Genomic DNA, 27086 nt, shown 5'->3' with positions numbered 1-27086 from the left:
CAACTCATGTCTCTTTATATTTAAAATCTGTTTATAGATTGTAATCTGTAGTGCTGCCTGTCAATGTCATCACAGTATTGTGTTAATCAAAAGGCTGTACAAACTTTATGTGATTCACAGCTTATCATTTATTTCATACCCCCATTGCCAGGAAACAAAACATCAAAATGCATGTTGTTACACCTCTGGTAATAAACAGTGATATGCTTTGTCCTCACATTATTAAATGTCCTTCACTTTTCTCACATTATTAAAAAACATGACAAGCAACTTGGCAATATTTGCTCAGAGTAAATGCTTATTCAATGCAGGTCTGGTTCAGCAGTATCTCATTGGTTTCTTAGAAGACTAAATAAAGCTCGTGAATTTATGGATGTGTGTTTGATAGTATTTGCTCACCCAGGCATACTGGATACTGGAAATACATGCAGAAATGATCCATGACTGTTAATATTATAAACACAGGAACAATCTTTTTAATAAAGTTGGTTTCCTTTTGTATGCGTCAAGGAAAATTTGGATTTAATATTTAGCAGACAAGAAAAATAGTTTAGTGTTTTTTACTTGTCTGATAAAGTCTGTGGTTTACGTGTAATATGTTCATGCTGTTGTGTCAAAAAGTGTTTTTTTTCTGAACATAGTAAACAATAGCATGTGGGCGGCACGGTGGCTAAGTAGGTAGCACTGTCGCCTCACAGCAAGAAGGTCCTGGGTTCGATCCCCAGGTGGGGCAGTCTGGGTCCTTTCTGTGCGGAGTTTGCATGTTTTCCCTGTGTGTGTGTGGGTTTCCTCCGGGTGCTCCGGTTTCCTCCGGGTGCTCCGGTTTCCTCCCACAGTCCAAAAACATGCAGCCAGACTAATTGAAGACACTGAATTGTCCTATAGGTACCTAGCCACTAGGATGCGTAAACCAGTGCATTGTAGTGCCGATCCCAAACCCGGATAAATAGGGAGGGTTGTGTCAGGAAGGGCATCCGGTGTAAAATCTGTGCCAAATCAATAATGCGGATCACGATCCACCGGCGACCCTAACAGGAGCAGCCGAGGAAATAGAGAGTAAACTATAGCATGTATTGGCTTCTAAACATTTAACTCATCACACTTTTTAAACATATAGTACAATTTAAATAAACAGCTAATAAACAATGTTTTTATTTTTCAGCTTCAAATACAAAAAGTTAAAACTTTAAACGAATCTGTTAGCAAATTTAGCAAATGCTAAACTGTTTAACATATGTTAGCTAATATCACTATTGCCTTGACAAGTGTACTTTCCAGTGAGATTTCCGGATCTCAGCGCTAGTGTGCGAGGGTATTTTTCCACTGCACTACCTGAGCGCCCAACATTTCTGAACAAAATTGCTTCTACTGCTTCTCTGATTAGAATTCATTAAGATTTGTTTGACGCGGTTTCTAGCATAAAATGTTAAAGATCAGATGCAAACTAAGGTACGATTCCGTATTTTACGGGACGGTTGGCAACCCTATTTCTACCTCAAAAACATTCAAAAATTGTTGTGCTACTTTAAATCGACCCAGGTGTAAATGACTGAACGAATGGTTTGGGGTAGTATATTATCTATAGTATATAAGTATATTCCTGCCCAGAGTGTTACTGAGCTTGTAGCAATCTCGATCAGAATGAATCTATTATTGCAGATGAATGATGAAGCTAAAATGTGTCTAGTTTGAATGCTATGCTATTTTTTACTGTGAATACAATTATCTAATTACTTACATTGTACATTCACCAGTGTTTATCTACTATTGCAATTTTTTTCATTTCATTTCATTTTTATCAGCTGCTTAATCTTGGTCGTAGTTAAGGTGGGTTTGGTTCAAGGGATATCCAGGACAGGGTGCCGATTCATCCCAGGGCTTTGGATGGGGTTTCTTTTTACCACTGCTGTAATATGCAATTTCTGGGACCAGTTGATTTGTTGACATGACAATTTGGTGTAACTCTCTGTACATGATAAAGCTCTGTGTAGGAATTCTGCCGCTGGGCTCTGGGTCTCTTCCTAGCCAAAACTGGTGGGTGCAGGGAAAGAAGAATAGCAAGAGGTTATTGCAGTTTCTCCAACTTCTTAAAGGCCTTGTAAGACCTACAGTGAGGGAAATAAGTATTTGATCCCCTGCTGATTTTGTAAGTTTACCCCCTTACAAAGACTTGAACAGTCTATAATTTTTATGGAAGGTGTATTTTAACAGAGAGAGACAGAATATCAACAAAAAATCCAGAAAAAAAACATTAAATAAAAGTTATAAATTAATTTGTATTTAATTAAGGGAAATAAGTATTTGATCCTCTACCAACCAGCAAGAATTCTGACCCCCACAGACCGGTTATGTGCCCATGAGGCACACAAATTAGTCCTGTCCCTGTATAAAAGACTCCTGTCACAGAATCAGTTTCTTCCGTTCAAATCTCTCGACCACCATGGGCAAGACCAAAGGGCTATCAAAGGACGTCAGGACCAAGATTGTAGACCTGCACAAGGCTGGAATGGGCTACAAGACCATCAGCAAGAAGCTTGGTGAGAAAGAGACCACTGTTGGTGCGATCATTCAAAAATGGAAGAAATACAAGATCACAGTCAAGAAATACAAGATTGACAAGCTCCTCCCGTGTAATTCTGGACTGACCTCACCTTTCTCAGAATCATTCTTACCCCACCAGGTGAGATCTTGCATGGAGCTCCAGAGTGAGGGTGATTGACTGTGATCTTGTATTTCTTCCATTTTCGAATTATCGCACCAACAGTGGTCTCTTTCTCACCAAGCTTCTTGCTGATGGTCTTGTAGCCCATTCCAGCCTTATGCAGGTCTACAATCTTGTCCCTGACGTCCTTTGATAGCTCTTTGGTCTTGCCCATGGTGGTCGAGAGATTTGAACGGAAGAAACTGATTCTGTGACAGGAGTCTTTTATACAGGGACAGGACTAATTTGTGTGCCTCATGGGCACATAACCGGTCTGTGGGGGTCAGAATTCTTGCTGGTTGGTAGGGGATCAAATACTTATTTCCCTTCATTAAATACAAATTAATTTATAACTTTTATTTAATGTTTTTGTCTGGATTTTTTGTTGATATTCTGTCTCTCTCTGTTAAAATAAACCTTCCATAAAAATTATAGACTGTTCAAGTCTTTGTAAGGGGGTAAACTTACAAAATCAGCAGGGGATCAAATACTTATTTCCCCCACTGTATATAGTGCACTATGTGCTAAATACGCTGGCATTTTAGATTTAGATTTTGCCTGACAACGATAAGGTTCAGCCTGTAAGGTGCACAAATGATAGTGCATTGGAGTTACAATAAATTAATGTTCAAAGTTCAGCAGATATTTTGAATTGATTGAAAAGATAAGGAGGCTGTAAAACATACTTGATAAGTCGAACAGGTGTATCCATTAAGTTGTTACTAAAGTACATGTTAAATACAATAATGTATTTACCATTTGTAGATGTGTGAGCTATTAATTGAATGTGTGTGTGATTGTGTACATGCGTTTTTCAGTCAAGAGGTGGGTTTGACTTTGACCATACCCATCATATCAGCGGGAAGTTTTGGCTTGTCATGTGACTTCAAGGACAAACTAACTCGCCTCCTTCCTACAGCGCGGAAAGTCTCGAACTTCTTTGTTCATTTCTGGAATGTAACACAATCTAGAATCAAGCCGTTTTGGAAGACTGCTTACGTCTACAAACAACCAAACATCTCTGAGGAATGCTTTTGGTAAATATTAATTCTTTTTTTTTTACTCTGATAAGTGGTACCTTATAACTTGACATCCCCTAAACTCGAAATCTTTGAAACTCTAAATTTGTACCCTTAAACTCAATGGTTACTTTAAACTCGACACGTGTGGGGCCGCTGCTTTGACTGGAATATGTGTGAATATGAGAATAATCGTCCATTTTACTCTGAAAGCATCCGCATGTATCTGTGTTTAGCTGGATTTTTCTCCTGTTTCACTTTTAAACTTGTGTTATAGCTCAGGTTTCTGAGAAATTGTAAGAATCAGCTTTTCCGAGAGTCCAAACACCCTTAAAAAAACTTAATGTGACTTAATGTATTAAAAGACCAACATAGGAACTCTAAACTTCTCTTAATTATTACTGCTCATAAGTTTTCTCCACTAATGAAATCATACACTTACTTACATACAGTCAACTCTAGAATTATTGGCACCCCTGGTATTCATGGTGCATACTCCTGGTATTCATGGTGCACATGGTGCACAAAGTATAAGTGCCGGCACCTGTTTTCTAAATGGGATTGAATGTTTTCGCTTGATGCAAAAAATTTTCCTGTACACCACTATATGTAACGTGCCCACCTCCCATACCCACACTGACTAGCTGTGGTTTGAAAGCTCAGATTTACAAAAAGTGCAGTTTTCTTTAAATTGCTATTCAAAGCATTCATTGTCAAATCAAATGTTCTCAGCGTGGGGTTATGTGATCTATTTGTCAGTACTGCTTGTTAGCTCTATTTGTCTGTCCAACATGTCTGGCTTATGGTTGAACTTGACTACCTGTCAGGCTTCTTTTAAGGATTTTTTGCTGCCATTTATTTGTTCTGGTTTTCGGGGGCCTGACAAAGTCTTTTTTTCTGCAGGTACATTAATGCACTGGATGCATCGACGGCTCAGTTCTCCACTCTGATTAAAAGAAAAGTTTTACGCAGTAAGGATGACATTGATCCTCTCATCAAAACAGCTAAGAGACACAGCAACAGTGAGTCCTAATCCATTTTCTCCTACTGAAACACACAGTTGACTGCGGCAAATGGGACATCATTTCAATGAGCTTGACTTGCTTGACAACCCGAATGAGTGGTGTATAATGTCCTACGAACTATAATGGATCATAACTGGAAATGTTGAACCGACAAAATAAGAGTAAAAGGTTTATATTATATTCAAGTTGCACTGTTTGGAAGCATTCATCAATTAGCAGGTGAATTAGTCACCACTTTGTGTCAAACCTTTGTCATTCTGTTAAAAAAAACAGCAAAGAAAGATGGCAAAAATGTAGTTTTTTACCATCTACTGTTGATAATATTGTAAAAAGATTCAGGGGATCTGGTGAAATCTTACTCTGTGTAGGGCAAGATCAGAAAGCACTGTTAAATATGTGAGATCATCCAGCTTTTGGATGGTATTAAATGAAAGCATGTCATTCTTCTGTAATAAATAAAATCCCATTGGCCAAGCCGCTCAGTTGGCGCAGCGGTAAAAAGTACGCTAGCGCACCAGAGTTGGGGTTTCGAATATATCGTATCGAATCTCAGCTCTGCCTTTCTGACTGGGCTGGGAGGCTGCATGAAAACGATTAGCTGTTGTTCATAGGGGTAAAAAAGTCGGACCATAGGTCCTCATAACTGGTGCAACTGCGGCCCCTGCTGACTGACTGATGGCGCCTGCACAGGGCTGAGGAATAATGCTGTCATTATATGAGTCAGTGTATGAACTCGACTTGTGCAGGTGAAAAATGCAGTCTGTACTGACTGTACGTGCCGGAGGGGGCGTATGTCAGTTGAGAGGCGTCCTCAGTCAGTGGCGAAGGCTCGAATCAGTATAGAGGACGCAATCAGGGTAATTGGACACAACTAGATTAGGGGAGAAAATTGGGGGAAAAATTCAAAATCCCATTGGCCTGAAAAGACCTCTGCTCATGCTACAAAATCATGACTTTGTAGATACAGAGTGTGTGTGCTTCATTGGCCTGCCTACAGTTCAGATCTCTCTCCTCTTGTAAACATATGATGCATCATTAAATACCATTAATAAGAACAGTTATGGAACACACAGGTAAAGATGTCTTTGTCCCAATTCTTTGGGTGAGTTTAAGGCATTAAAATTAATTCATACTGACAAAATGAAATGAAAAGTTGGTCATTGAAAAGATTGAAAATCTACTAATTACTTTTAATAATTAAATAAAGATTCAAGGTAATTAAATCACATTCTTTTTTTTAATGCATTTTACAAAAATAAACTTAACTTATAAGACATTGTGTGTGAATTTGAAGTGGTTATATGCACTGAAAGTTCAGTATAGTATATACTGATCAGCCATAACATTAACACCACCTCCTTGTTTCTATACTCACTGTCCATTTTATCAGCTCCACTTACTATATAGAAGCACCAACAGCAGCAATAGATGAGCGATTGTCTCTGACTACAAGGTGGACCAACTAGGTAGGAGTGTCTAATAGAGTGGACAGTGAGTGGACACAGTATTTAAAAACAGCAGCTCTGCTGTGTCTGATCCACTCATACCAGCACAACACACACTAACACACCACCACCATGTCAGTGTTACTGCAGTGCTGAGAATGATCCACCACCAAAATAATACCTGGTGGTCCTATGGTGGTCCTGATCATTAAAGAACAGGGTGAAAGCAGGCTTAAACAGTTTGAAGAGAAACAGATGGACTACAGTCAGTAATTGTAGAACCAGAAAGTGCTTCTATATGGCAAGTGGAGCTGATAAAATAGACTGAGTGTAGAAACAAGGAGGTGGTTTTTAATGTTATGGCTGATAAATGTACAAGTTATTTTATATGTTAAATACTTGTTTTAACCTCACTGCAGAATACATTTTTGCTTTAGTGAATTTTCACCATGAATTGTCACCTTTCTCTTGCTTTTATTTAGTTTTTATTCTCTGTGGAACCCCAGATGACATTATTGCCATTAAAAATGGGACAAATGTACACAAAGACACCGCCTTCATCCTCATAGACCTTTTTAAGTGAGTCTGTTCTCTCTTTCTGTTATGCTTAAGCCTTGTGTTATACAGATAATATAACAAGGTATTTAATTTATCCCTGTTTATAAGAAATGATGCTACTCACTATAAAGGTAACTCATGATTTATTTTTTCTGCTCTTTGCAGTCATGGCTATCACACCAACGCCTCATCATTTGACTTTATGAGAGACGTACTGGTTTTAACCATACACAGCATGAGAAACTACAGTATGTCCATTGACTGGCCCTACAATTCCACTGTAAGTGCTTTCACACACACACACACACACACACACACACACACACACACACACACACACACACACACACACACACACACACACACACAGATTACTCTTGTGTTTCTTTGTACCAGTGCTGTGTGAATTGGTCTTTTTCTCTTTATGCTTTATGTATCTGCATTCTTTTTACAGATGTAATAAGTACCTGTAATTTTACAATTGCAATCATTTTACAGATGTAATAAAAATTGCATTTTGTTTAATGTAAACCAGTAATAGACCTGCTTAGACTTGTTATTGAATTAAAGGTACTATCTGTGTACAGTAGATCTGGCTTGGCAGGATAGTCTGTGCTAAATACCTACCAGGCATTAAATTTAGTTTCAAATGAGTAATATGTGATTTGGTTTAATGAGTCAATTGGTTTAATTAATCAAATTGAATACACCCTCAAACAATCCTAATAGTATACGTATATTAGGCACATTACAAAGTAGATAAAATGTATTGTGTACCTTATGAGCTTGAGACACAGTTATAGTTTATTTTATTTATTTATTTGGATTTTAACATAATATTTTACACACTTTGGTTACATTCATGACAGAAACGGTAGTTACTCATTACACAAGATTCATCAGTTCACAAGTTTAATGTCAAACACAGTCGTGGACAATTTTGTATTTCCAATTCATCTCAATTGAACGTCTTTGGACTGTGGGAGGAAACCGGAGCTCCTGGAGGAAACCCACACAGACACGGGGAGAACATGCAAACTCCACACAGAAAGGACCCGGAAGGCTCCACCTGGGGATCAAACCCAGGACCTTTTTGCTGTGATGCAACAGTGCTACCCACCGAGCCACAGTGCTGCTCGACATTTATAGTACTGTACTTTCTAATGTGAATATATACATTCAAAATATGAGGAACCGCCCCAGCAACAGTAAAAGTATGTTTTAGTATGTACATTTTGAGAGTGTAGATTTTAAAGCAGGACAGCATTATAATACATTTGATTTAAAAAAGCATTTTTATACCAAGGAGACCCAGATTTTAATACAAAATCAACCCTAATGGTGAATCACCACTTTTTAAATGCATTTTCTCCCTTTTTCCTCACGATTTTTACCCAATTGCGTTATGCTTCCTCTCTACTGGTGCTGACCCCTGCCACTGGTTGAGGAGAGTGAACTGACACACACCCCCTCCTTTACGTGAGCAGTTGCCGACTGCGTCTTTTTAACTGCAAGAGTCGAGTTCACATGCCATCAGCCTTGTGTACGGAGAGCCACACCCTGATCAGCATTATTCCTTTACTGTGTGCAGACGCCATCAACCACCCAGCAGAGGTCGTAATTGCATCAGTTATGACAGGGATGTCAAACTCACGGGCTGCAGGCCAGATCCGGCCCGCCACGTCATTTTATGTGGCCCGCGAGAGCTTAAACGACTGTACGATTGTTGTGATGGTTCGAGTCGTTACAGAGATGTACTTATAATTTAATGGGACACCTGCGCCTTTAAACGGCAACCAGTGACATCGTAGTCATGGCAACTAACTTTTACCTTCGCTGAGAAGCCATGTGACTTTTACGGCAAAAGAACGCGGGTAGTAATGTAAACAATAATAATAAATATAAATAATTGTCTTGCAGTATAATACCAAAGCATCGTCTGTAAGTAAATGTTTAGTGAGTATATCACAGCGTTTTAGTTACAAATTTACCGTAATTAAATACAATTGTTACCGTTACTATAGCAATTAGTATCTTTACACAAAATGCTAACTCCTTAGCGCTATTTTACGTTTGGTTAAATCTCATATTGTACCAGATGTAACACTTGACTACAGCTGTGTGCTTTTACTGTATTAAGTTCTTTATTGTTTTTATTGTTTGTATTTTTACTTCATTCTGGTGCACACAGTGTATCACACAGCTGGCGAGCAAATAAACCGACTGCATTCTGAAGAGAGCTGTCTGTCTGTCTAGCGGAGCAAGGGGGATAAACTATTAGTGAGGGCAGAACAATTGTCTTAAAATACACTGTAAAAGCCTACATTAACTGCATCTCTCAAAATGCATGCTGATTTTGTGACCTGCAAAGTGACACATCCCGCCAGTAGATGATGTTAAGAAATATTTACACATAATCCCAAAATGTACAAGAAGATAAGTAAGAAAATTAAGCAAAAGGAGGATATTTTATGAAAATGAAAACAAGTTTGTGCTTCAGGAAGAGAAAATGGTGCGTCTCTTGTGTTATGAGGCTGTGTCTGTGGTAAAGGAGGACAATATAAATGCAAAATTTAGCCTCCAAGAAAAACAACAGACTGCAATCACAGCAGGATACGTTACAATCGGCCCTTTGAGGGCCACAATAATGCTGATGTGGCCCTCGGTGAAAATGAGTTTGACACCCCTGAGTTATTAGGTCCCTATCCAGCTGCCTTACCTGGATGAACAACAGCCAAACGTTGTTCATATAGCCGCCCAGCCCAGCCGGATGGCAGAGCTGAGATTTGATACGATGTATTCGAAATCCCAGCTCTGGTGTGCTTGAGTGTTTTACCCCTTATCCACCTGAGCGGCGAATCACCACTTTTTGTCAGCTAAACTTGATTGAACACAATAGGTGTTCGTTGTTAATTCAGTATTAGGATTTTATTTCATGTTGTGTGCACTCATTTAACCATTATTTATATTAACGTATACGAGGTCATTTCATTGCGCCAAAAGGGCGGAGGGTGTAAGAAAACTTCCAAGACCTTAATCATTCCTGGGAGTTTTGTCAGAAAGTTCCAAACTTGGTGGTGAAATCACAAAATTTTGTGTGGAGGCTTTAGCAATCATTTGAGTTACTGCAGACTTCACCTGATCACCTGATAAATGCTGGGAATAATGTTTCAGTGGCGGTCACCTTAGGAAGGTCACCTAACAACCAAGGGCTTCATGACCAGACTCCATGACGTGCCACTCTTGGATAGGAATGGGTGGAATACATCAAAAAGAATTGGAATAGACCTGCAGAGGTCTGGGACACAATTGTAGAGGCTTATGACCAGAACAATACTGTCCCCATGCTCAAGCATGGATGTGAGTCAGTGTGGGGATGGTTTTCACAGAAATATCAAGACATTTTAAGGAGGAATGTTCTGCCTTCTGTGGTGTAATTAAACCTAGGTGATAGTTGAACTTTATAGCAATGTAGGAAATCTGAAAAAGACACTTCACTTTTAAATACAAACTGCTTAATTACTATAAAACAACAGACTCTGTTTCTCTGTTTCCTCTGTAGACTCTGAATGATTATGTCGCAGGCTATTATGATAGCGTACTTCTTTTTGGGAAGATAATGAGGGAAAAGTTACAAGCAGCTCAGGACATGGACTCTGGAGACACACACAACACCAGCAGTGAAAACCCCTTCCGAAACAACATCTTTCAAGGTAGGGTCTATTGTAACCCCTATTTGATTAAGTAAAGTCTCTGTGATACTTTGCACCCTAATGCATCTGGAAATATCATGCATGGAAAAACATACCAGAAATTCTCATGCTGTGTTTTGGGTTAAAGCTCTTCTGTGTGCCAGTATAGTGTTAATATTTAACTTTTTAACTACAGTTATATGGGTTGTTTTGCCTAGTCTGCTGATCTGCTTTTTCGTGTTTTCCCCACTTATAATAACTAAATAAAATATGTTTGTCCTTTTGGGTAACTAGCACATTGTATTTTTTAAATATCTATTCACACAGATATTTATCAGCTCCACTTACCATATAAAAGCACTTTGTAGTTCTACAATTACTGACTGTAGTCCATCTGTTTCTCTGCATGCTTTGTTAGCCCCCTTTCATGCTGTTCTTTAATGGTCAGGACTCTCCCAGGACCACCACAGAGCAGGTATTATTTGGGTGGTGGATCATTCTCAGCACTGCAGTGACACTGACATGGTGGTGGTGTGTTAGTGTGTGTTGTGCTGGTATGAGTGGATCAGACACAGCAGCACTGATGGAGTTTGTTAACACATCACTGTCCCTGCTGGACTGAGAATAGTCCACCAACCTAAAATATCCAGCCAACAGCGCCCCTGGGCAGCATCCTGTGACCACTGATGAAGGTCTAGAAGATGACCAACTCAAACAGCAGCAATAGATGAGCAATCGTCTCTGACTTTACATCTACAGGGTGGCCCAACTAGGTAGGAGTGTCTAATAGAGTGGACAGTCAGTGGACACGGTATTTATAAACTCCAGCAGCGCTGCTGTGTCTGATCCACTCATACCAGCACAACACACACTAACACACCACCACCATGTCAGTGTCACTGCAGTGCTGAGAATGATCCACCACCTAAATAATACCTGCTCTGTAGTGGTCCTGTGGGGGTCCTGACAATTGAAGAACAGGGTGAAAAAAGAAGAGAAACAGACGGACTACAGTCAGTAATTGTGGAACTACAAAGTGCTTATATTGTAAGTGGAGCTGATCAAATTGACAGTGAGTGTAGAAACAAGGAGGTGGTTTTAATGTTATGGCTGATCAGTGTATATCAACAATGTGTTTCATATTTACAGATCTCCAGAATCATAAAGACAAATTTAAGTATGTACAGGCTTGGGCAAACAAAACGAATAAATTATTCTTCTCGTCTACTTCCATTAGAGGTTGCCACAGCAGATTATTCGACTGCAAATTTTATTTAGTACAATTTTTACACCGGATGCCCTTCCTTCCAAACCCTCCTTTTTACCTGGCCTAGGACTGACACTGATATGTGCACCCTTAATGATTCGGGTCACATAACACCACACAACTTCTGTATTTGTGAGCCCAACTCAGGATTTGAACCCTGAAAATTAGGCACTGCTGTTACCAGCAGTTTGTCTCTTATGTTTATGCCACATAAGCTCACATTTGGTCAAACAAAATATTTTAAAAAGTATTATGGATAAATGAATGAATACAGAATTGGGTGTGCTAAATCCATTTATGTACTAGAGAATTTATTTCAGTGGCAAACTTGCCTTATTAGTCAACGTGACTGAATACTGTGGCAGTGTAGGGTGTGATTAAATGTTTACACTAGCCTGATGAGATTAATGTTGTTATTTATGCGTGTCTCCTGCATTTATGTATGTTTTTGTGAGCAGGAATTGGTGGTCAATATGAGCTGGATGAGAATGGAGATCGAGATGTGAACTTCTCTTTAGTTTATACATCCAACACCAATCAGGTCAGTCTGAGAAATGGACATGCTCTCATTACACAAAACACATAACAGTGTATTCAAAGCTGTTTTTTAAATGTATATGATGATTTGTTTGGTATTTTTGTAATATGGTATATCATGGTGATATCATGGTAATTTTTGTGAGAATAGCTGGGCATCTGGGTTTGATTCTCAGCTCTCGTCTGGGCATCTGGGTTTGAACCTTGGCTCCGGTCTGGGCATCTGGGTTTGAACTGTGGCTCTGGTCTGGGCATCTGGGTTTGAACTGTGGCTCTGGTCTGGGCATCTGGGTTTGAACTGTGGCTCTGGTCTGGGCATCTGGGTTTGAACTGTGGCTCTGGTCTTGGCATCTGGGTTTGAACCTTGGCTCTGGTCTGGTCTTTTCTTGATGGTTTATTCCCACCTCCCAAACACATGCAGAGAGTGTGAGGAATGAGTGAATGTTACCCAGTGGTGGACTGGTGCCCTATCCAGGGTTTGTTTATGAATTGCACCCAGTGTTTCCAGGTGGCATCAGACCCACTGTGAACCAGATCAGAATGTTAAAGGAAGGTGCTCGGGTGGCACAGTCTAATGCGCTAGAGATGAGATCTTGAGCTCTCCAGTTTAAGTCTCAGTGGTTCTGTTGATCTGGCTGGATATCTATTTGCCTACTGATCAGTTTGATTGACCAATCTCTTTTTTTCCTTTAATTTGGGTGTTTCCAATTCCTGTTTGCAATGTGTTTTAAATGCTCTAAATGCATAATAGTTTCCACGTGGGATGCATTACATATCAGGCTTAACACATGAACAGAACAGGTCAGCTTTCAGCACCTTACTTGCTTTCTCTACCTGGCTCTGATGTTCTTAGTGTTTTAGTGAGGCCCTTGAGTCAAATGTTAATTATTAGCTATTTTTAACTGGCACTGTTTCTTACATAATATGGCCACATAAAATGACTTGTCTTACACTACAGTTACTGAGGTCCCTCTCCGGCTCCCTAACCCTGGATGAACAACAGCCAAACGTTGTTCATATAGCCGCCCAGCCCAGCTAAATGGTAGAGCTGAGATTCAATACGAAATGGCTGCGCCACCTGAGCGGCTGTAACCATGTTTATTAAGATTAATTATAATTTTATTGTAGCTTTGGCTGAGTAATTTTACAGGTGCACAAAAGGGACGCATATAAGTGCTGTTTCTGGTAAAGTCCGCAGCACACTTACCCATAGTCTAGCAGCAAATATAATCTTGGCTGTACACGTAGACCACATAGACACATGCACTTACATTCATACTGATGAATACTGGTGACCATATGAAACATTCTTTTTCTTTTAGTTTTCTTTATGTTTTTTTTACTTTTCATCTCTTGTTCTTGTCTTTTTAGTACAAGACATTGTTTGTATTTAACACAGCCACCAACATGACCAAACTAAACCACAGTAATCCTGATCTACCCTGGTCAGGCTCTAGTCTGCCCCATGACCAACCTGATAATGGTAAGAGTGCATTTATAAAACAGAGAACAGTACTTAACATTTGCATTGAATAGCATTTTCTGCTGTTGTGATACTAAATGTCTGTGTGTGCAATGTACCCTACAGGCCTGGAGCCACATGATATCATAATGATTGTGCTTGGGATTAGTGTTGTACTTGTTACTGCTATTGCATTGATCTTCTACAGGTAATAAAAATGTTATCTGAATTTTTATTTAGCAACTACACAGTTATCAACTACACATATACAGTATATATAAAGTGGTGTTCAAGAAAATAGCAGTCCAACACCATTAACCTGATTTTGCTGAAAAAAGCAAAAAATTTACTTGAAAGTGTAGTAGAGTAATGAAAACACAACAAACCCGACAATTAGGACATGCATGCTGTTCATTCTGAGTAATCGAAGCATTGATTGAAAGGGGCTTGTTCAAAATAATAGCAGTGAGGATTTCAATTGGTGAAGTCATTCATTCTGCAGAAGAACGGGTGTTAATTTTGGCCCTTATTTAATTTATGAGGGTGGCAAATGTTGCACAGGTTGGTCATAGCACATTTCCTTCTGAATTACTGGGTAAAATGGGTTGTTCCAGACATTGTTCTGATGAACAGTGTACTTTGATTAAAAAGTAAATTTTAGAGGGAAAAACATACAGAGAAGTGCAGCAAATTATCGGCTGCTCATCTAAAATGATCTCAAATGCCTTGAAGTGACAACCAAAACCTGAAAGACGCAGAAGGAAGTGTGGAACTACTGTTTGAATGGATCGAAGAATAGCCAAAATGGCAAATACTCAGCCAATGATCACCTCCAAAAAGATCAAGGAACATGTGAAGTTACCAGTGAGTACAGAAGATGATTAAGTGAAGCTAATTTACCAGCAAGAACTCCTGCAAAGTCCCGTTATTAAGAAAAAGACGTGTCCTGAATGGGTTAACATTTACCAAGGAACACATTGACTGGTCCAAAGAGAAATGGCTCAACATTTGGTGGACTGGTGAAAGCAAAATTGTTCTTTTTGGGTCAAGTGGCCGTAGACAGTATGTCAGACGACCCTCGAGCACTGAATTCAAGCCAAAGTAAACTGTGAAGACAGTAAAGCATGGTGGTACAAAACTATGATATGAGGATGTTTCTCATACCATGGTGTTACGTCTATTTATCACATACGAGGGATCATGGATCAGTTTAAATATATCCCCAATTGCTCAGATTGTATACTGTCACAATTGTAAGTCGCTTTGGATAAAAACGTCCACTAAATGCTGAAAATGTAAATGTAAAGTATTTTACACTTGTAATTACACTTAACCAAATTATTGGCAGTGTAATACTTAAACATACTATTTGATATGCTAGGGTGCAGATTGGAATATAGTGTTTTTGAGTCACTGCCTGTAAAGATAAACTCTGTTTTATTGACATTAGAATTTAAAGAATTGCACAGATGTTTGTTACCTGAAGTCTAGGGTAAGGGATGGTAAGGGTTTACTCTGATTTGTCTGTGTATCAGTCACTGTATCTGTGTGTGTGTTTATGTTTTCCTTCTTACAGACAGAACAGGAGGCAGCGCTATTATCAGAAGAAATGGTCTCATATAAACTCAGATCTCATCACTCCTGTAGATAACAAAGAGTCAAGCCATATCTCTCTCAAAGTAACACACACACACACACACACACACACACCTGTACAGAAACACAGTAACTATTTATGATATGGAACACATATTGCATATTACTGATTAATATATGGTAACTAAGTCATTTTTTATCCAAATAAATACATTTAATTTCTATAGTCTGCACATATAGTCCTCACATACAGGACAACAAATCACATCTAATTGTCATATTAAACGGAGTAGGTTAAGGGATTTTTTTTTATTTTGTTTAATCTTATACAATAAGTGCAGATGTGGGTTTTATTAAAATCAGTCAAAACAAGCTTTAACGACAATTACTGCCAACAGTATAAATTTAAGTGGACACATTCATTATGTTTTACATAGTTGATATTGTCATGAGAGGAGTTTTATCTAATGAACTTACAGAATGTTAAAAAAATTTAATTATTATTAAAAAACCAAAAGGATTGATTTTGCCCAGAAATTGGAAAGGAAAGATTTTTTGCCCAGAAATCAATATTAATGGCTTAATGTTAATTTGTAAAGTACAGCAGTTATTAGCAACATAAGCAACGTATTATTATTAATTAATAATCAGTGTTTATGCTTTAAAATAAACTTTTATTTATTATTAATAAAATAATCATAACACGAGTATTACTTGGTCTTAGAAAATCTAACTGAGAAATTTTACTAAAATTTGTGTTACACAAACACAATTGCAAAAAAGTTGAGACAGTAGGAAAAGTGCAAATAAAACAGATAGCTGTGATTGTAACCTGGATTTCACTTGTATTTGATTGAAAACAGCAAACAGAAAAATTATTTAAATTATTTATTTACATCAACTTTAATCTAATAATTATTAATTTTATTGATAATTCCTATTTTTATATTGGAATGGCTCAAACTAGAACCAGGAGTACTGTGAAACGTTAAAAAAAACCTTAGTGCTGTAATGGTTAAGAATAAAAAGTGTAAGGTGCAGTTGTTTACAAGCAAATATGGGTTGAAGTTTTCAACTTTCAGAAAAAATTCATTGTGTGAATAAATTATCCAAAAGTTGATTGCAAGAAATTTGGATATTTTACCTTCTACAGGCCCTAATGTTATCAATATCCAAAGAAATCTTTGTGCATAAGAGGCTGAAAACCAACAATAAATTCCTGAATATATTGAATTATACATTATATATTATATATCTGTCTCTCATGTGTCTTTTTGTGTTGATCAGATTGATGAGGATAAGAGGAGGGACAGCACTTATCAGAACCAGAGGGGCCGCTATGACAAAAAGGTTCTACTATTCTTCCTGCTTACATTTACATTTACATTTTCAGCATTTAGCAGACGCTTTTATCCAAAGCGACTTACACAGTGAGCAGAACACAATGAGCAATTGAGGGTTAAGGGCCTTGCTCAGGGACCCAACAGTGGCAACTTGGTGGTGGCGGGGCTTGAACCGGCAACCTTCTGTTTACTAGTCCAGTACCTTTACCACTGAGCTATCACTGGCCCACTGGTCCTGCTTCTTTTGCTATGTGTGTTTAACTATAGCAAATGTTACTGTCACCCAAACTGAAACCTTGAGTGTCGTGTCCATCATGTAATAATCCTAGCACCTCTGAGCACATCTTCAACAAACGAATTAAGAATACAATCTAATGTTACTCTACAAACAGAAATTTTAGTAAATTTAAATGCTTAATAATATTATATATTTTTTTATTATTTTATAAGATACACTGTTTTACAAAATAAATAGTGTGTTAGGTGCTACATACACTTTAGTTCAGTTAAACTATGAACTTTAAAAATGAATTGAATTAAAAAAAAATAATTCAGCGCTGTGATCGGAGAGACACACCCCGACAGAACTCTTTTTCCATCTCTCGCCATCAATCAGCCAGCAGAGGTCATAATTGCATCAGTTATGAGAGAGACCCTATCCAGCTTTTTAATATCCCACCCATATCTAAACAACAGGCCTGAGCGGCATGACCTTTATTTTGAAGCTGGTTTGATGAAATACTTTGAGCCTGCAGCATCTTATGTTTTAGATCTATTTTGACTCTTAATACTGTGCAAATTGCTTCATTTATTCATTTTAAGTTGACAAATATAGGCTAGAATCTACCAAAAGATTTTGTTATTCATGTTTTTTATCCTCCTATTCATACAATGCCTTTATTTATAGTCCTGATATTATTCGACTAGGGAGGTCAAAATGATTGATGAAAGTGTGAATACCAAATAAAAAAGTGCACACATTTAAATAACAACTAACACACAACTAATAAAGTAGCTGAAAACTAGGTTTCAGGTTTGTAGTTTCCTTCTCTTTACATTTCTGTGCAAGAGTGTTAAGTCCATGACACTTGAGTCAAAGTCTGTAGAGCACAAGAGTGTAAAGTAGACATTAAGCACTAAATAGTGATTTCTATTTCTCTGATTGAGTCTTTTTTCATTGCTAATTTATGTTTTTAAATATCTATTGTGCTATCTGTCTGTCTGTACTTTGTTTCAGCCTGTGATTCTTAAAGAGCTAAGACAAACTGATGGGAACTTCTCAGAGGACCAGAGAATTGAATTAAACGCTGTAAGTCAAAATCCTTCCAGCTATCCAGTGGTGTGGGATGTTTTTTTGCTAAGTGGAACTGTAAAATTTGGAAGAAAGTCCTGCTTAAAATAATAATTAAAAACAAATTACAAATTAAAGTCATAACTGAGTCAGGATGCAGAAATACACACCTTATCTGGGCTGTGTGACCAGATGCCCTAAAGCACTCACAGCTCATTCCTGTGTTCATAAACAAATAACAAATGGGCCGCTCAGGTGGCGCATTGGTAAAATATGCTAGCACACCAGAGCTGGGATTTCAAATACATCGTATCGAATCTCAGCTCTGCCATCCGTTGTTCATCTAAGTAGGGAGCCGGATAGGGACCTCATAACTGATGCAATTACGACCTCTGCTGGCTGATTGATGGTGCCTGCACAGAGCCAGAATAATGCTGCTCAGAGGAATAATGCTGATCAGGGTGTGGCTCTCTGTGCACAAGGCTGATTGGCATGAGAACTCGCCTCGTGCAGGTGAATAGATGCAGTTGGGTACTGCTCACGTGTCGAAGGGGGCGTGTGTCAGTTCGGTCTTCTTAATCAGGGGCAGGGGTCAGCACCAGTAGAGAGGAAGCATAATGTAATCGGGTAAAAATGGGACATGCTAAAAATGGGGATAAAAAGAAAGAAAATGCATAAAAAAAACAAATAAATAAAAAATCAGTATTACATTTTAAAACCACAATTATTCACTCAACACATTAAAATTGTTCACACAACACAATAAAATAATAAATTTTTATTTTATTAAAAAATTTACGCATTTTCAACCTGTGATTTATTCTAAACGTTGCTGGACGAGGAGGATCACAGACTAGCAAACAGCCCCATTAATCAGTGTGAAGCCAATAGCCACTTCTTTTCACTAGCCAGTGACAGACATGTATATAGATCTGTAACATTCCTGAAAAAACTGCAGTACTTCATGCTTGTGCTGCTGCTTTAACACTTCTGCACCTACAGACATGTAATGTTTAATGATGCTAAATGCTGAAGAATTTAAGCTAAACTGAGCATTATTTTTCTTTCTCAGCTGCTGCGGATCGATTACTACAACCTGACCAAGTTCTACGGGACGGTGAAGTACGAGTACGGAGTGTTTGGCGTGTTTGAGTTCTGTGAAAGAGGTTCTCTCAGGGTAACACAGACACACATACACTGTGCTTATTCACTTTCTCTTGTATCTGTTGCACACTATACAGTTGTTAGCCACTTTTTCCAGATGCTGATCAATTAATGGGAGGTGTCCTGGCCTCACCCTTCATCAGCTTGTGTCCATCAGTTGCTGGATGCTTATTTTCATCTGTCAGCAGCAGATTCTCACATAGAGTAGAATCATATATAGAGAGTCATGATATGCTCTCCATGAATCATCCACCACTTGCACCTGCAGGGGCAAGGAAACACCACCTAACTCCCTCCCTCAGGCAGAGCCAACTGTGCCTGTTAGATGTCCGGACAATTTATAGGCATTTTTGCTGTTTTATTTATTGATTTTCTTACCTTTTTTTCTCCCAATTTAACACTTAGTCTTGGTGGCTGGAGACGGGTAAGCCATAGCCTAGTGGTTAAGGTATTGGACTAGTAATCAGAAGGTTGCTGGTTTAAGCCCCACCACTGCCAGGTTGCTGCCGATGGGCCCTTATCCCTCAGACTGTATACTGTAACTGTAATGTTACGGTAATGTAAGTCCCTTTGGATAAAGGCGTCTGCTAAATGCCGAATATGTAAATGGAGACCCCGAACGCATCCGAAGAGGGTATATTTACCTGACACGCTCTCTCTGATGCATGCGCAGTCCACCAACTTCTTTTTATTTTCCCATACTTTGGTGGTCTATGCATTCTTCCACCTCTGTACAGGCGCCCCTGTCCAAGACCCCACACCCTTTTTAAGCCCCGTCTTTTCCCACACCGCAGACTAGTGGCCACTAGTATTTTGTCTGCTGCAGGTATTGCCAATTGTGTCTGCTAGGGTACGCCTAAACAACCGGTAGCAGAGCTGAAATTCAAACTCAAAGAGTTCAGAATCCAAGTGATGGTGCTATAGTGGGATATCCCTCTTCGCTACCTGGGTGCTTATTATTCAGCCTTCTTTTGAAAACGTTATGCTGATTGGAGTTGCTCAGTCTTTATACAGCACATTCTGCAGAAGCTGCTGTTTTGTCTCTCATTAAACAAATCTTTATGTATTGGTCTTGTGGTGGGGTGGTCACTTCTGGTCTGCCTGATCATGGTTGTTATACAAAGTGCTGTAGAGTGCACTGAACTGCTATCTTAGAAACCTTAGGGTTAGCCATGACTTGACACGTCTTTTTTGCTTGGAGTAAATATTTGATTGACCTGTTTGCATTTTTATTTGCACACTATCAGAATTCACATTTATTGTGTGTATTCTTGTAAGAAAGCAGATTCTGTGATGAGGTTAATTGATTCTGATTTTGAAGTGTGCACTAACTTATAATCAAAAGAAGTCCAATTTCAAATAATGAAGTCTTACTAACCCCTTTTCCACCGACGCGGATCCGGCTCCGTTCCGGTTCGTGAACTTGATTTTGAATCGCTTCCGTGTGTTTCCACTGAAAAAAAGAGGTTCCAGACAGCGAACTAGCATTCTAATCTGGCACCACGGAATACTTGTTTTTTCAGCGTGAACCGTGACGTCATCTGTGGGCATGTCACAGTGTAGAGTTTGGGTGCTTTCACATGAGAAGCAGCACTTTTATCTTTTAAATTTCACCGGATTAAATCTTAAGCCAGTTTGCCGCTAATATTCGCTGATATTTTCAAAGTGATGAACTGTGTGATATGAAATGGTAAAAGTGACCCAGACAATACGAAAAATGCTTAACATTAAAAAAATAAAGCGTAACGTGGCTTGTTGTACTAAAACAATGACCAATGAATTTGGGCAGTACAGAGCGCTTATAACCAGTAATAACAGAGAGAAATTGAGTGTTTCTGTGTTGTACTTTTAGTACATTACGCTTTTTTACATGAAACTTTTTCGACTCTCCCGAGAAGCGGATTCAGAACCCCAAGCTGCATAACCACCACATGTGAAGTTAATACGGTTAAACACAGATACATGTGAAGCTTTTAGAGTGGATTTCATGGTTATTTCACACAAATGGATGTTCGTGTCGTGGAACTTCTCAAGCCAAGCAGAGCAAATCGGCTATTTGCGCCGAGGGTCCCGCTTCTCACGTCAATCAACTAAAGAAAACAACAACTGAGACAAACACGTCTACGTCTTCTTATCACCAATAGTTCAGCGATGTTCATCTGTAACAACAGCACAAATGCTCGCACATAATCTACACGCTCCATCATTACGTCACTACTCTTTGTCATTGTGTAACACCCAACGTTGATGACGCAGGATTGGTTCCCAAAAACTGGTGGAAACGCAGGTCGGTTCTCTATAAAACACCAAGGTTCGAAGAAACCTGAACAGAACCGGTTCAAGTCTTTAACAGTCACACAGAGTGCACTAGACTTTACTTCAGTTGCAGTTTAACAAAATGCATACATAGTATTTACCTCAGTGCATAGTATTGGGCATTAGTGCCACTTCATTAATTACTTACCACACTTAATTACTGTGCTCCCGAACACACTGGCTTTTAGGTGCAATATTAATCCCACCAGCTTTTGGAGAATTTTTAAACAATGCATGTAAAGGAACTTTACTAATGCCTAAAGTTTAATTTTTAATGCACTTGTTTTCTTTATTATGTCAGTATGTGCTCAATGATAAGATCTCATATCCGGAGGAGAGCTTCATGGACCTGGAGTTTAAAATCTCTGTCATGTACGATATAGCAAAGGTACGTTTACTAGTCCTGAGGAATGTCTTGCTGGCATTTTTCTCATCTTCCTTTTGCTATTTTCCCCTGAAGGGAATTCTTTTAACTAATAGTATTTAACAATTACTACATAGTACTTTATAAAATGCTTTCTTTAGGTCTGTACTGGACACGCTGGAGCTTCTTGTAATAGCTGCAGACTGCATTACTTGATTTTGCATCAGCCTTTGTTTTATTATTGCAATATTGCAAACTGTAGACATTAGTGATATTCGCTCTCAAATGGCACTATAGAAAATTATTCATTCAGTTGTCTTAGAGTCACAATGTAGTGTGCCAAATGTACAGGGGTTGGACAAAATAACTGAAACACCTGTCATTTTAGTGTGGGAGGTTTCATGGCTAAATTGGACCAGTCTGGTGGCCAATCTTCATTAATTGCACATTGCACCAGTAAGAGCAGAGTGTGAAGGTTCAATTAGCAGGGTAAGAGCACAGTTTTGCTCAAAATATTGCAATGCACACAACATTATGGGTGACATACCAGAGTTCAAAAGAGGACAAATTGTTGGTGCACGTCTTGCTGGCGCATCTGTGACCAAGACAGCAAGTCTTTGTGATGTATCAAGAGCCACGGTATCCAGGGTAATGTCAGCATACCACCAAAAAGGACAAACCACATCCAACAGGATTAACTGTGGACGCAAGAGGAAGCTGTCTGAAAGGGATGTTCGGGTGCTAACCCGGATTGTATCCAAAAAACATAAAACCACGGCTGCCCAAATCACGGCAGAATTAAATGTGCACCTCGACTCTCCTGTTTCCACCAGAACTGTCCGTCGGGAGCTCCACAGGGTCAATATACACGGCCGGGCTGCTATAGCCAAACCTTTGGTCACTCGTGCCAATGCCAAACGTCGGTTTCAATGGTGCAAGGAGCGCAAATCTTGGGCTGTGGACAATGTGAAACATGTATTGTTCTCTGATGAGTCCACCTTTACTGTTTTCCCCACATCCGGGAGAGTTACGGTGTGGAGAAGCCCCAAAGAAGCGTACCACCCAGACTGTTGCATGCCCAGAGTGAAGCATGGGGGTGGATCAGTGATGGTTTGGGCTGCCATATCATGGCATTCCCTTGGCCCAATACTTGTGCTAGATGGGCGCGTCACTGCCAAGGACTACCGAACCATTCTGGAGGACCATGTGCATCCAATGGCGGTGCCGTGTATCAGGATGACAATGCACCAATACACACAGCAAGACTGGTGAAAGATTGGTTTGATGAACATGAAAGTGAAGTTGAACATCTCCCATGGCCTGCACAGTCACCAGATCTAAATATTATTGAGCCACTTTGGGGTGTTTTGGAGAAGCGAGTCAGGAAACGTTTTCCTCCACCAGCATCACGTAGTGACCTGGCCACTATCCTGCAAGAAGAATGGCTTAAAATCCCTCTGACCACTGTGCAGGACTTGTATATGTCATTTCCAAGACGAATTGACGCTGTACTGGCCGCAAAAGGAGGCCCTACACCATACTAATAAATTATTGTGGTCTAAAACCAGGTGTTTCAGTTATTTTGTCCAACCCCTGTACATTAGATAAATAGTCATTAAATAAAATGACTATGCTTTGGACATTCTTCTTTTATGGTTTTGGTAGAAAATAAGAGTTAATCATTAACTTTTGTGCAAAGTCCATAACAGTGCTGCATTAGCTTACAAAACAGTTTCCTTCACTTTCATGGAAGATGTTAGGGAAATGTTTTGCTTTTTTTCCTCAGAAATGTTGACAAATGGTATTTTTTTTCTACATTACTCATGGTTTAACTGCATGCTTCCAACTTGCCTACACATTTATGGTGGAAATAATGTGGTGATTGGACAAAATTGCAAACCTCACAAATAAGATAGATATCCTTTATTTGTCATACACTATATTGCCAAAAGTATTCACCCATCCAAATCATAGAATTCAGGTGTTCCAATCACTTCCATGGCCACGTGTATAAAACCAAGCACCTAGGCATGCAGACTGCTTCTACAAACATTAGTGAAAGAATGGGTCACTCTCAGGAGCTCAGTGAATTCCAGCATGGTACCGTGATGCCACCTGTGCAACAAGTCCAGTCGTGAAATTTCCTCTCTACTAAATATTCCACAGCTGACTCTCAGTGGTATTATAACAAAGTGGAAGCGATTGGGAACAACAGCAACTCAGCCACAAAGTGGTACCATGTAATATGACAGAGCGGGGTCAGCGGATGCTGAGGAGCATAGTGCGCAGAGGCTCGTCAACTTTCTGCAGAGTCAATCACTGCAGACTTCCAAACTTCACGTGGCCTTCAGATTAGCTCAAGAACAGTGTGTAGAGAGCTTCATGGAATGGGTTTCCATGGCCGAGCAGCTGCATCCAAGCCTTACATCACCAAGCGCAATGCAAAGCGTCGGATGCAGTGGTGTAAAACTTAAAGCTTATAGTTAGCAGTTAAGCATTCCTGAATCATAACACAATGGCTGAGTTATACAAAAACCTCAAATAAATGTAATTTTATGGTCCCTCATATTATAACAATGTGTTAGGAGTGGCACTAAGCCAGTAAAGGTTTTTTTTGTGGAACCACAAAAGCGAACACCACACAACAGAACAACAGCAAAATACTCAGGGCAGAATGAATTGGAAGGAGCAGCGAGGGGACCAGGAGGCTGGGAAAGAGGCAAGGAGGAACCGGCGGGAACACGAGACAGGAGAGGAGGAAGGTAGTGAGGAACAGGGGATCCAGGAGAGGTGAAGGCTTGAGTCCAGGAACAAAAAGAAACAGGGCATCCAGGAAAACCAAAAATAAGATGTGCTCAATTTCAGCAAGCTGCACAATAGCTGTGGCATCAACAGACGATCTGGTGTGGATTGGAGAGAAACCAGAGGCTTTTGAAGGTAGAGTGGTGATGAGCAGATTGGAATCAGGTGTGCCTAATCAGTAATGGAGGAGATCTAATGGCTAAGCTATTGGAGGAAAAAACTGGGGCAGTTCTTTTCAGCTTCACCAGATGTCGCCAAAGCTTCCCAGAGTGGATACAATGATAAAATGTTTTATAAAAAGATGCAAATCGATGTTACCTTGATGACAGTAGTAAACACATGTTGAAGCTGAAATCATTTTGCACATTGTGGTCAAGTGTAGGCCACGATCTGCCAGAACATCTTTAATGTGCCATGGCAATAATTCTACAAAACTCTGGACCTGTAATGGACAGATAGAATACAATTCTTCCTCAGTTAGTGTTTTAATGATGTTGCTGGAGGGCGCTATTTAACACACTGGTCCAAAATCTTTGATGGGTGTAAAACTAGCTTAAACTCCTATTTACACCATGATTTTCAGACTTATCTAGTGGGTTAGCATAATTTCCCAAACAACTTTGTAATTAAACATCATCACTGGAATGTTTTTGTTCTTTCCCCAAAGTTTTTCAGGCCTGTAACACTTAACAGTTGCAGGATTAGTTTAAATTTACTTCTGAATTTTGAAGTTAAAAAGAGTAAAAAAAGGAATGAGATGCAGGGTTGGTAACTCACATAAAGCATAATGTTACACCGACGAGGCATAACATTATGACCACTGACAGGTGAAGTGAATAACACTGATTATCTCTTCATCACTGCACCTGTTAGCGGGTGGGATATATTAGGCAGCAAGTTAACATTTTATCCTCAAAGTTGATGTGGTAGAAGCAGGAAAAATGGACAAGCGTGAGGATTTGAGCGAATTTGACAAGGGCCAAATTGTGATGTCTAGACGACTAGTTCAGAGCATCTCCAAAACTGCAGCTCTTGTGGGGTGTTCCCGGTCTGCAGTGGTCAGTATGTATCAAAAGTGGTCCAAGGAAGGAACAGTGGTAAACTGGTGCGGCCAAGGCTCATTGATGCAGGTGGGGAGCGAAGGCTGGCCCGTGTGGTCCGACCCAACAGACGAGCTACTGTAGCTTAAATAACTGAAGAATTTAATGCTGGTTCTGATAGAAAGGTGTCAGAATACACAGTGCATCACAGTTGTAGGGCTGTTTTGGCAGCAAAAGGGGAACCAACACAATATTATGATCATAATGTTATGCCTGATTGGTGTATAAGCTTTAACTAAAACAAAAATAAATGTACTTGATAATAAATGTTTTCTATGTTGTCTCTCCCCTTTGATATCAGGGTATGTCTTACCTGCACTCCAGTAACATAGAGACGCATGGCAGACTCAAATCCACTAACTGTGTGGTGGACAACCGTATGGTGGTGAAAATCACAGATTTTGGCTGTAACACTATTCTTACACCTAGTAAAGGTTTGTAATGCTTTAATATTTTCTTTTTTTTTCATTACATTGTACATCAACCGCTTTGTCTTGGTTTGGGTCAATGCAGGTCCTGGTCAGGAACACTGGGTATAAAGCAAATAATACCCTGGTCAGGGCATCAATCCATCACAGGGCTTTGGCCAACCCCTCCTTTTCCCCAGACATAGTGAATCATGTCTGTTGTGAGACCACAGTCTCATCTGTTTGAGACCAGGTTCGAATCTCAGCGGTTGTGTTATACAAGTTTTTTATTGGAGGGGAATTTTCCACAGATACATAAATCAACAAGACTTGCAACAGATAACTCTGAACATGATTAGCTTTAGATCCCGATGTGTCAGTGACTTTATTTGTATTCTTTCATTAATTAATTAATTTAATATGAATGTGTTTAGATTGAATTTCTTATTGTTACTTTTACTGTAAAGCACTATGAATTGACATTTACTATTTAAACAAATCTGCACTGTCTTTTGCACCCAATGCACAGAATGGCCCGTTGTGTCTGTTGAGAGGCAGACCAGACTCAGACTCAGACTCAGCTTTATTGTCATTCAAAACCATGTACATGATTAGGACGAAATGCAGTTACTTAGGTGGCTGTAATGCAGTTACACACCGGTGGCCAAGACTTATTACTTATTACACCACTGCATCACCCGAACAATTAGAGTTCATTTGAGCAAATCACTTTTTCCCTGTTTTTCTTCTCTCATATCAGATCTGTGGACGGCTCCTGAACACATGCGAGTGCTGGGAACCTCTCAGAAAGGCGATGTGTACAGTTTCGCTATCATTGCTCATGAGATCATGCTGAGAAAGTGTCCTTTCTACACAGAAAGCTGCTCTGATATATCAGGTAACATCTATAACACATCTTACACCTGAACCTCTGAACCTTGGATCTTCTAGGTTAAGCTGAAGCTGTGTAAGATCCAAATTAAAGTATAAATGTTAA

The 27086-nt window shown here is 39.4% G+C and overlaps 1 protein-coding gene across 1 annotated transcript in view; it reads left to right on the top strand.

Moving 5' to 3' along the window:
* Positions 1–27086, top strand: part of gucy2ca (guanylate cyclase 2Ca) — a 48219-nt gene that overhangs the window by 8162 nt on the left and 12971 nt on the right. The window contains exons 4-18 of the mRNA XM_062990874.1: positions 3520–3738; positions 4624–4742; positions 6673–6769; positions 6914–7028; positions 10311–10461; positions 12166–12248; positions 13616–13727; positions 13833–13914; positions 15283–15385; positions 16590–16652; positions 17883–17954; positions 19009–19113; positions 21718–21804; positions 25984–26116; positions 26850–26987. Coding sequence (XP_062846944.1) covers positions 3520–3738; positions 4624–4742; positions 6673–6769; positions 6914–7028; positions 10311–10461; positions 12166–12248; positions 13616–13727; positions 13833–13914; positions 15283–15385; positions 16590–16652; positions 17883–17954; positions 19009–19113; positions 21718–21804; positions 25984–26116; positions 26850–26987 — 1679 coding nt within the window. The remainder of the gene's footprint in view (positions 1–3519; positions 3739–4623; positions 4743–6672; positions 6770–6913; positions 7029–10310; positions 10462–12165; positions 12249–13615; positions 13728–13832; positions 13915–15282; positions 15386–16589; positions 16653–17882; positions 17955–19008; positions 19114–21717; positions 21805–25983; positions 26117–26849; positions 26988–27086) is intronic.

This window comes from Trichomycterus rosablanca, chromosome 2, assembly GCF_030014385.1.
Source record: "Trichomycterus rosablanca isolate fTriRos1 chromosome 2, fTriRos1.hap1, whole genome shotgun sequence".
NCBI lineage: Eukaryota > Metazoa > Chordata > Actinopteri > Siluriformes > Trichomycteridae > Trichomycterus > Trichomycterus rosablanca.
The sequence above is the reverse complement of the archived record's forward strand: the minus strand, read 5'-3'. Positions and strand labels throughout refer to the sequence as shown.